The sequence below is a fragment of the Propithecus coquereli genome, unplaced genomic scaffold, assembly GCF_000956105.1.
Source record: "Propithecus coquereli isolate 6110/MARCELLA unplaced genomic scaffold, Pcoq_1.0 Scaffold132, whole genome shotgun sequence".
Classification (NCBI taxonomy): Eukaryota; Metazoa; Chordata; class Mammalia; order Primates; family Indriidae; genus Propithecus; species Propithecus coquereli.
In genome coordinates, this window is record NW_012137414.1 from 1,603,983 (window position 1) to 1,615,882 (window position 11,900).

Consider the following 11,900-nt stretch of genomic DNA (forward strand, 5'->3'; position numbering starts at 1 on the left):
GTTTCACCTATGCTGGGGTTTTTCCCCACATTATGGTTTGATATTTTAGTTTTCTTTGCTCACACTCAGGGGGATGTTACTGCTAGTTAGACATGATGACTAAAATTAAGTTGATGGGATCCTTCCATGACTTTTCAGTGTCATCTTTGTCTCCATCCCACAGATTGACTTAATTTCTCTAATTCTGTATGTTAAATATATGGGTACATATATACTGCAAGGATATGCACCCACTCACAAAACACACACACACAGTAATATTCTTGTTCAGTATTAATAACATGTATGAGAGAGTCTTAATGTTCTCTATCAAATAGGTTCATTTAGAATAAACAAAACCAAAGGTATTTTGTCTACGGGTTTCAGACTGGAATAATAAAAATTATTAGAAGGAAATTTTTGTCAGGTCTAAAGTGTGTGTAGATGTTCATCGGAGATACCATGTTCCCCTTCCCTCCGTCTCAAAGAGAGACACACGTATGCCAGGCCTGGTCAGGGCCTGGCCTGTAACACGCAGGGCTCAGTATACTCTGAAGCCTGCTGCTTCACGTCTCCTAATTAACTACAATGACTGTGTTTGGCTAACTCCTCTCACTGGTGACCACCTGGGCCTCCCAAAAAGAAGATTGCCCTTCAAAACTAAAGAAGGGAAATCATGCCATACCCAGCCTCAAATTCTTGGCTTAAGTCAAGCATCTATACAATTCCAGCCAAGGATTTCTGTCGCCAATTCAAAGAAGAATTGGTGAAGCTACAGTGTGAAGCTGCAAATGTTAATGTAGGTTTCTTTCATTTAGATCATAGTAGAGAAGACTTCAATGGTTGTGGGGTTTTTTGTTGAGTCATTAATATATGTTAGGCACCATAATGCCAATATTAATAATAAGTGATTATAACAGATGCTGAACCATTTCTGCTGAAATGCCTCAAATATCCACTCACAATTTATTAAGGAATGTGTACCACACAGGAGTCTCATATCTTTTCCAAATCCATCACTTGTAGTCTAAACTCTTTTATCAGTTTGCTAGAGGCCACGTAGAATACGATCTAGTGAGTGACCCAGGTTACCTTTTGAAAAGCTGGTCTCTTGTAAGAAACCAATTTAACCCCTAGATGGCGCTGCTCTCCACAATTGGGCTTCTCTGTCTTCGCAGGCATCCTTTGCAGAAGTTGCTACTGTACTGGTTTTTGGCAACCATAGTTAAATGAAAGCATTGTAGTGACCATGGGAGAAACACAAGTACTTACATGTAGGATCAAAAACCAAAGACTTAACGGAAGCCATCAATCCATTTACACTTTCCCGCATCTCTGATTTTCCTTAGACTTTCAGCTCATCATAAAAGGTTTATAGATATTACTCTTCGTAACTTATAATTTAACAATTGGAATATCTCTGCTAATTACACATTGTATATTCTCCTAAATTTATTCAGTCACAAATATATTCTCAGTTACAGCCTATTTTCTGTAAAAAGCTTTTTCTTTTTTTAACACCTCTGTTCGTAGTTGATGCTTGGGATGATATAATAGAATCAACCAACTCCAAGACAAAATTGTGCCCCCATTATTTTCCCAATACAAATCAAATTATTTTTCACTCTTTCTTATTTGATCATTTTTGCCTTTCACCTATTTGGTTCTAGAAAAGTATAAAGAAAAAAATTTATTTTTATAACAATCCACAAACATGATCAAATCAAGACAAAATTGTGTTAGTTGTACCTTATGTTGATAGCATCACTATTGTCTCAATATCAGGCAGATCTTTTTGAACCCTATTATCATTAACTTTTTACATATTGAGCTTTACAAAGTTTTTAAGAAAGTATTCTTTATTATTACAACCCATCAGCATTTTGATCACATGCTCTAACCACCATAAGCACTGTAGCATCCAGATATAATAAAACCTAACTAATTTTGAAAATGGTGGATAATCTAATTTATAGAATATTTTGTAGTAAAAAAAATTCCACATAGAGTTGGATGAGACAATAGATTCATATCAATGTTAATAGGCTACATATAAGATTAAATTCCATTAATCATAAAACAGTTATTGAGCAAACAATTTTAAAGCCTTAAATCCTTAGGCATCTTTTGGGTTAAGTGTATTGTAAATTGAATTACTTTTTATTTAAAAAAATTTTTTTAGATGCTCTAAAAATAAACAGAAAATAAAATAAAGAGAAACTACTTTAGAATTAAGTAATCCAAATTAATTATTATCTAAAATAAGTAAAGATATTTTGCTTTGCATTGTACTGTTAGTGAGAAACTTAGTTGTAGCTATATAGACGCTAAAAATGCACAACCATGAAAATATAGTCAAAGAGACTGTCTTGCTCCCAAAAACTGTTTTTGGAGCTCTCTTATAGAAAGTCATCAAAAAGGTTTTAATCTACAAGGTTTGAGTAAGATGTTAACTTGAAATAAAGTAAATGGCCTTAGGGCTGTATTATTCCTTCCTCTCTCAGGTTTCTAGGTTAAGAAATAATGAGTTTTGTTTCTAAATATTGCTTTAGCAGAGCTAATTTTTGTCCTCTTGGCAGAAGGGATTAAAGAAAGGAAAGGAAAGTTTTTCCTAGCATGCTTTAGTAATCAATTGACTTTGGTGTATTCAAATAGATTCCGCTATTTTAAATGTGTATGCTTAAAGATTTTTCTGAAATCAAAAGGAAAAAATCCAATTCTGCCATCAAATATTTGGTTAATAAAATAAAATAAATCTTGATTATTAACAAATTTTTCATAAATATCTTCTCAAAGTAATAAATTACAATAATTAAGTTAGTGATGTTTTTGGCATTAAAATTTCAATTGATGGTAGTCGTAGTTTCTGATAAAGAGTGAGCTCGGTGTATCAGTTATCTCTTGCTGCATAGCAGACTACCTCAAAATTTAGTGGCTTAAAACAACCACCATTTTACTGGTCACAATTCTGTAAACCATCAATTTGGCTTGGTCTTGCTTGGATCACTCCTGAGCCCACAGTCAGATGGCCCATTGGCTGGTGGCTGGCTGGCCCTGAGTGACCTCACTCACACATCTGGGGCTGTCAACCAGATCCGCTCAGTTGCTTTGCATGTTGCCTATCCAGCAGGATAGCTCAGACATCTTGCCATGGTGGCTGGGTCCCAAGAGGGCAAGAGTGGAAGTTGTAAGGCCTCTTGAGGCCTTTGCCTGGGAAGTTCCATAATATCACTTCCACTGTTTTCTATTGGTCAAAACAAATCATACGGCTAGCCTAGATTCGAGGGAAGAGAAAATAGAGTCCACCTTTTGATAGGATGATCTGCAAATAGTTTGTGGCTACATTTATCTATCACACTAGGTTATTCAAATTGACCTCATTGAAAATGTCAAAATAATAACTTAAAAGTATTGAAGAGCTGAAAAGACACTAGTGAACTCCCAGGGTTAAGTTTTAATTTTTGGATGATACCCTATAATCAGAGAGAGGAGCTATCAAAGCACCAAAGGTGAATAGGCTTCACACTTGGGATCGAAATACAGAAGTCCAGGACCAGAATGCATCCAAAATGTAGGGGGTCTTATAGGAGTCTCCCCAGCATTACAGAAGGATTCAAAAAGATTGCACCTCCAGGGTAAGGACTGGATCTACTCCCTCACTTTCTATCCATGGGCAATACAGAGAAGGCTGCCTTGGCTCTGAGCAGAGCTAGAGAATAAATAAAAGGAAAAGAATCCCTGAGAAGTTGTTGCTACATACCTGCCCTTGTGCAAGTTTGCACCCTAGGGACTCATAGCCCCAATGAGCAGGGTCCATAAAGCCTTGAACTTGGTTGATGCAATCAGAGTTGGAAGTGCTCCCAGGTGCCTGACCCAATCGAATCACAAAGCCTCTCCAATCCTGGATCTTTGGAGGCCACCAGAAATAACTGTCCAAAGGCAATGACCAGCATGAAGTCAAAGAGAGTACTAGAAAACAAGGCATCATGAATGTAAACCTGCTGAAATAATAGAAGAAAGAGATTTTAACAATTTCACATATTATCAGACAAGTTTCAAGAAATAAATGACAAACTTGAAAATATCTGCAAGGCAGAAAGCTATAAAAGAGACATGACAGGTTTGAAAAAAAAACAACTTGAACTTCTAGGAGTGGAAAATTCCATAACCAAAATTAAGAACATAGTGGATATATTGAACAGATTGGACACATCTTATTAAATCTTCCAGTTTAATTAGTAAACTGGAAGGTAGATCAGGATAAATTACCCAGTACTCAGCACAGAAAGAAAAGAAGGGGGAAAATCCCTGCCAGCCCAACTGGGAATTCTGGAATAAAGATTACCTGTTAGGGAGTCCCACACTGGGCAGAAATGGCCAGACCTGAGTCCCACATCCTGCTCAGCCACTGACCAAGGGCCACTCTGAAAAAAGCATCACCTCAGTTCAAAAATCGAGATGAGATCGGGCATGGTGGCTCATGCCTGTAATCTTAGCACTCTGGGAAGCCGAGGTGCGAGGATTGCTTGAGGTCAGGAGTTCGAGACTAGCCTGAGCAAGAGCAAGACCCCGTCTCTACAAAAAGTAGAAAAATTGGCTGGGCGTGCTGATGCATGCCTATAGTCCCAGCTACTTGGGAGGCTGAGGCAGAAGGGTTGCTTGAGCCCAGAGTTTGAGGTTGCAGTGAGCTATGATGATGCCACTGTACTCCAGCCTGGGTGACAGAGTGAAACCCTGTCCCAAAAAAATAAAAAAATAAAAAAGTTGACATGGGCTCTGAAGGAGCTAACAGCTGGAGGCATATATAGGTAGTAAAACTATGAAAAGTACAAGGTGGTGATTAACCTACAAGTCAGGACAGTGGTTACCTCTGGGAGTGTGTGGAGGGGTTGCAATTGGGCAGTAACCCACACTTGAGAAGCTTTTAGGATGATGCTTCTTCTAGCTCATGACTGGAATCGTGTGTACATGAGTGTTCACCTTATAATAATAAATAATTTGTTTAGCTACATATTTATATTTTACATTCTTCCTGTATGTAAATTTTATCTTATAATAAAAAAAGGCTAAAAAAGACCTTAATGTATAACAGAGGCTATAGAAGAAGATAAATGAGGAGAAAAAATCAACGAGACCAAAATCACAAGCCTGCCCAATTCTCTTTACCCTCCTCCTGAATAGTCTTCCTCCGTAGCACTCATCACCATCTGAAACACTATGTGTTTTGGTACATTAGTTTGTTTGCTGTCTGTTTTCCTTCCTCTCCTCTAGAATGTAAGCTCTGTGAAGACAGGAAGTTTTTTTCTGCTTTATTTCTTTATCCCCAGTGCCTCAGAATGGGAAGCACATGGTAAGTGCTGAATATATATGCGTTGAATGAATGAATAACTGAACAAATGAATGAATAGCGTCTGCGTTAGTCTGTTTTGTATTGCAATAAAGGAAATACTTGAGGCTGGGTAATTTATAAAGAAAAGAGGTTTATTTGGCTTGTGGTTCCACAGACTGTACAAGAAGCACGGCACCAGCATCTGCTTCTGGCGAGGGCTTCAAGGAGCTTCCAATCAAGGTGGAAGGTGAAGGGGACGCAGGTGTGTCACATAGCGAGAGAGGGAGCAAAAGACAGAGGAGGTGGGGCCAGGCTCCTTTAAAACAACCAGCTCTCATGTAAACTAACAGAGCAAGAATGTACTCATTACAGGAGAATGGCACCAAGCCATTCATGAGGGATCCACCCCCATTACCCAAACACCTCCCACCAGGCCCCACTTTCAACACTGGGGATCAAATTTCAACTTGAGATTTGGTGAGGACAAACATCCAAGCCATATCGGCATCCTAAGAATTTATCTTTAGCTGCAAGAGAGACTGTTCTGGTGGATTAGTAAAGGCCATTTTAGAATGCCACTTCCTGAATGATGGAGCTCCCGGAGGCTTTAGATAATGATTTTTCATCGTGTGTGTAGTGATCAGTCAGTCACTGGGGTTTAGTTTGAAGAAAAGGACTGTTAGCCATTTTATCTACTAGGAGTTGCCGCTGGAGTTATTTTTCTGCTTCCCCGTTCTCTTTAAAGTAGAGGCAAAGTGAGGGAAGCTTAAGAGAAATTATCAGAACCCAGAGCACAATCTGGGCATAGTTCCTGCATATTATGGCCATCCTATCATAAACTCCATGACACTGTTTTTCTCCTAATATGGCCCTTGTGAGGTCACTGGAGAATGCTATTGAGTTTCATAAGAAGGGTCTACACCAAACCATTAACAATGCTTTCCTAGTGGATTATGGGAAAGGGTACTTTTCACATCAGCTGTATATACATCTGTATGGTTTCACCTTTTAAAAGGTTTAGTAAAGTATTGCAACTCTATAGAGAAGAGCATAAAATTGAAAACAAATCACAATTCGCAAGAATCCTGAAGGAAAAGAGAACATTTTGAAAACATCAGAAGAAAACAATGGGGAAAAGAACATTTTAATTGAAACCTTGGACTCTCTGCCTGCGTTTGACATACAATAATTTATTGTGTGGCCTTTGTCTAGTTTTTTTTTTTAACTCGTTTGCATCATTCCCTCATCCAGAAAATAAACATAATAACAGCCCTACCACACAGAGTTGTGAGGACTAAGTGAAATAATACTACATACAAATTGCTTAGAACAAGGGTGTCAACAAGCAACTACTCAATAAGTATTAACTATTATTATCATTTAATAGGTAGAAAGTATAGTAATGACGAGATGTTTTACAAAAGAAAGAGGCTACTGTGTTATTTCTCCTCCTTTTGCATCCCTCTGGTCCCTTTAGGCCCTATGCCCGTGTCAAAATGTCAAATGCCCACAGAGGTCAGATGAGAAATGTGAGGAAGGAATTTAAAGAAGACAGAGAGATGCAGAACTCTGAAGAAGCAAAGACCATATGCATGAATGGGAATCGTTGCCATGAGGAAATGTAGGCCTCTGTTGCAAGATCTTAATTAGTATAATGCTACACATACAAAGTAGACATTTGGGAAACAGGAATAGACTACATTAATTTGGGAATCTCTTAGGAGATAGAAGAGGTTACGAAAGCCTGAAGAACACTACATAGCATGTCCTTACAAAGGAGGAGCCAAAATTTGAGTCTAGATATCTTACTTTAATGCAAAATGCCTAAGAGGTTTAATATAAAGTATTGGCCCTTGGTCCTCTAGTTTATGAATTGCTGCTCAGGTGAGGCAACAGACAAGCAATAATATCTATTGAATTGTTACTATATTCAGCTTAAGTGCTTTTACATACTTTATCATACCTTATCACATCTAATTTTCATAAATACCCTTTAAATTAGTTAATTATATTTCCACTGTGACTAGATAATTTAATGAGCTACTAGAATGTATTTTATTCCTTCTGTATGTTTTTTTCCTTTTATTACTTTGAAGGTTTTATGCTTGGGACAAAGGGAAAGAGATTAATGCTTCTAAAAGCAGTGAGTGGGGAAAGAAGGTGCAGAGAGAGGGGAGGCTCTGGTTCCACCCCCCACAAAGACTCGGGCAGGAAACTTTACAGCCTTCAGGGGTGGGCAGGAGTGTTGAAGATCAGATGGTGAAATGGTGCACACAGAGGCTGACCCTAGGAATAGAATTTTCCCAGGAACAGACAAGCTCTGCGAATTCTTCAAGGTGGCTCAGAGAAGTTGAGTGATTTTCCCAAGGTCCAAGAGCAAGTGAGTGACAGAACTAAGAATCAACCTCAAGTGTGTCAGACTCCAAAGCCAAAGCTCTTAACCACTCTACCGAACTTCTTAGCATCATTGATTTTCTTCTGATCATGATTAACTATTGTCCTGCCATATGTATTTCTGGGGTCAAGAGTTGGTAGATGTACACATTTAGAAATGTTACTAAGAAATGGTAGTGGGACAGTATGTAGTCATGTGTAATTCAGCCACTGGCCTTAATCCTACTAGGTTAGCTTTGATTCCACATTCTTGTCTATGACACAGACTTTCTTCCTAGAAATGTGGGCCACATTCACTCAATAAAGTTGCCATGATGAATATTTGCAAGTATATTTACTTCCAAGCCTTTATTTTATACTTCAGTAATTTCTGCCATTAATATTTATTATTAATCTATAAAGCCTACATGATTGTACCTAAGTAGGTGACCTAAATTAGCAAATTTCTGTCCTATCAACTGCAGAAGATTTATCCGTTCCAGGTGTAATTAATTTTTTTCTCACTGATTCTCTGGGGAGATTTTGGAGCTTTTTTTCATGGCCATTGCTTCTCAGCTAACCGGCAAAATAGCCTGAGCAGCTTTTGAAAGTGCTGGATGTCTGATAAATGTCTAGAACTTTTATTTAAAGATAAGGACAGAAGGTGATCCTTCCTCTGTGAATCATAATATCAGACAAAGAAAAAATCTTTTGGTATACTTGGGGTAAAAAGGGTACAGTGAGTGATACACTTGATAATTTAGTTTAGTGAACAGATTTCTTACCTACCTGTTCTGGCGACAGGCAAGTATAGAAATACACAAATGAAAAAGTCTCTATAGGTTTAATAAATAAAATTGATAAAAGAAAAGGCATCTCAGATCAATTTAACCTGTCATTTAGTGAAGAAATTAGAAATAAAAGGTCAAAGAAATAATCTTCTGTGTCTTAAAACTTCTTTAAACCACATTTTAATCATGGGGAGAGGGAGAAAGGGAGATGAGGGAGACAGAAGCTAATTAAAAAACAAGCAAACTAACCAACCTAGAAACTCAATGTGACCAGTAGATTTAAAAGATAAATCATTATTGAAAATTCCTTGTTATCTCACTGTCAAAGTCAATAGGATAAATTATTATTGTTCAAAAATGTTCCCTCCCTCCCTTCTACTTCTGTGAAAGGAATCTATTTTGCCATGTCTTGACTTTGAACTTGACCACATCCTTATTTTGGCCAATGGAATGTTAACGAATGTGGCAAAAGTAGAGGCTTAAAAAGTGCTTGTGTAGTTGAGTGTATCTTCCTTTTTAAAAAATATTTAAAGCATTTTTATTCATAATTACCAAAACTTGGAAGCAACCACAATATCCTTGAGTAGGTGAATGAATAAATAAATTGTGGTATACCCAGACACTGGAATATTATTCAGCACCAAAAAGAAATGAAATATCAAGACATGAAAAGACATGCAGGAGTCCTCGAGTAGGTGAATGAATAAATAAATTGAGGTATACCCAGACAATGGAATATTATTCAACACTAAAAAGAAATGAAATATCAAGACATGAAAAGACATGGAAGAAACTTAAGTGTATATTGCTATGTGAAAGCCAATCCCAAAAGGCTATATACTGTATGATTTCAAGTATATGACATTCTGGAAAAAAAGCAAAGCTATGGAGACAGTAAAAAGGTCTATGGTTTCCAGGGAATGGTGGGGGGAAGGATGAATAGGTAGAGCACGATGGATTTTTAGGACAGTGAAACTATTCTATATGATACTATGTTGGATACATGTCATTTTCATTTGTCAAAACCTATAGAATATACAAATAATGAAATCTAATATGAACTATAGATTTTAGTTAATAATGTATCAGTATTGAGTCATCAATTTTTTTTCAGAGACAATGTCTATGTTGCCCAGGCTGGAGTACAGTGCCTATTAATAGCACAATCATTGCACATTACAGCGTGGAACTCCTGGGCTTCAATGATCCTCCTGCCTCAGCCTCCCTAGTAGCTGGGACTACAGGTGCACACCACAGTGCCCAGCTCTGACTTATCAATTGTATCAAATGTACCACACTAATGCCAGTTGTCAATAATAGAGAAAACTGGAAAGCAAGCATTGCCCAGTGTATACGGGAATATTTAGGAACTCTGTTTTTCGTTCAATTTTTCTGTAAATCTATAACTGCTCAAAAAAAAGTCTATTAAAACAAAACCAAATTATACTCCATATACCTAAATCTTTCATAAATCTGTATTCAAGGCATCAGGAGACACTTAGGATGTTAGGACACAGCACAGCAATTACTGGTATGTGAGTCAATTTATGGGCTCCCCACCATTTGTCCTTCCTGGTAGAGAGGGGATGAAAGACTTGTAAATTTATGTCCTGCTTTTTGGCAAATAGTGGGAAGGCAGAGAGTTTGTCTCGTATCTATTTCTTCTCAACTGCCTTCAGTTCAAAAGAATACTTATTTCGAGGTGGCATATTCTGGTCTCCTACATTGTATTCAAACCAGGTTGTTTCTTCTTCCCCATTGTCATTAATCTTTTCATTATCATATTATTCCTCTTAGCACAGTCAGGACATAACATATTATCTTCTAGGCCCAGGGATGGGAAAGTGCAGGCTGGTAACAGGGAGAGAGAAATCATCTTCCTGGGAGTGGCAGGCACCCCAGGCCTGAACTTCATGAAACTGCAGGCAAACACAACCTTTTGTGTCTGCTGAAAGAAATGTGCCACGGACCACACACCATCTGACGCCAGAAGGTTGAATCAAAAAGGCCTCGACAGAAGCAGGAATGGAATGTGAATTCACAGCCTTAAGCTGAACAGCTCTTGCAGCCATTCTTGTCCATGATGCCAACATGGATTCCTGAGCTGAGGTTATTACTTCAATTGTATTAGTCTCTTCTGCTTCCTCATTCATCTTGTAGCTTTCCTGAAGCCTTGCTCTGTTGGGCACTGCCTTGTGTTTCCTCAAATATGGCCATAATCTGGCCTCCTGTGATGTTTCAGGAATATCATGTTTCTGTTCAGGATAAGAATGCTTTTGAAGCCTCAGATAAGCTTCTATTTTCTTGCCATCAGTACTCAAATTGAGTTGTTGGCACCAGTTCCACAAAATGTCCTAGCACACGTTATTAATGGGAGGCAAAATGGTCGGCAAGGGAAGGATTGGTGTTTTACTTCCAGCTTTTGGGGAAGCTTTGAATTGTTCATTCGTTCGAGGTAGATGGACTTCATTGTGTTTCCTAGGCTTCCTTGGTTTGACATCAGAAATTGAAGCAACACTTGGTTCCATTTGTTGTTCTATATTTGGTTCGTCTTTAACTGGAACCAATGTCAAAATCACACTTTCCTCATCATTTCTTTCCTCCTCAAAGAAATTCTTCTTGCTGCTATCATAATTTGAGCAGCACCCAGGGGAAGGCTAAGCCAGTAATGTTAAGGATATATGCATTTACTCCTTTTAATCTTGAGTGTGTCTTCTTGTGCCTCCGCCGTCATCATGAGAAGAATGTGCCTTGGCTAACCCTCTAGATCAAGGATGATGAGAGACACAGGGAGCTGACCCAGATCCAGCTTAGATAAGCAGACTGCCCAGCTGACCCACAGACAGGTGAGCAAAATCAACATTTATTGCTGTGTGTCATAGAAATGTTCTTTTGTCATTATTTGCCAATAGCTGACTGATACAATCATTATGTCTGTTCTTAAAAAGGACATGTTTTGAAATGGAAAACTTACATAAGCAGATGTATAGTGATCCATTAAATACTTTGAGTCAATACAAGATATTGGACAGGCCAAAATATAGTTCAAAGTTTCCTCAATAGAAGCACAAAAATCACAGAAAGTGATACTGCAGTGCCTAAAGAGCCTGCTAGGGAATCAGTGCATCAAAGTCATGAGATGGGTGAGCAGCAAGCCTCTGTATGCTTTGGTTTTGACTACTGCGGACATCCTTTGTATTGTTTTTTTTTTTTGGGGGGGGTCTCGATTTCATTTAGTTCTGCTCTTATCTTTGTTCTTTCTCTTCTTCTGCTAACTTTGGGTTTGTTTTGTTCCTGTTTTTCTAGTTCCTTCAGATGTAATGTCAGGTTGTTAATGTTGGCAAAGCTGTGGAGAAAAGGGAATGTTTATACACTGTAAGGATATAAATTAGTACAACCTCTATGGAAAACAGTATGGTGGTTTCAAA

General features: G+C 38.1%; 1 protein-coding gene across 1 annotated transcript; it reads right to left on the reverse strand.

Annotated features, from left to right (window-relative positions):
* Positions 1-10,192: 10,192 nt before the first annotated feature.
* On the reverse strand, positions 10,193-11,470 carry LOC105805752 (developmental pluripotency-associated protein 2-like). Its single transcript, XM_012638702.1, is given in 3 exon segments — positions 10,193-10,369; positions 10,371-11,129; positions 11,447-11,470. Coding segments are annotated over 3 exon segments (960 nt in total).
* Positions 11,471-11,900: the final 430 nt, after the last annotated feature.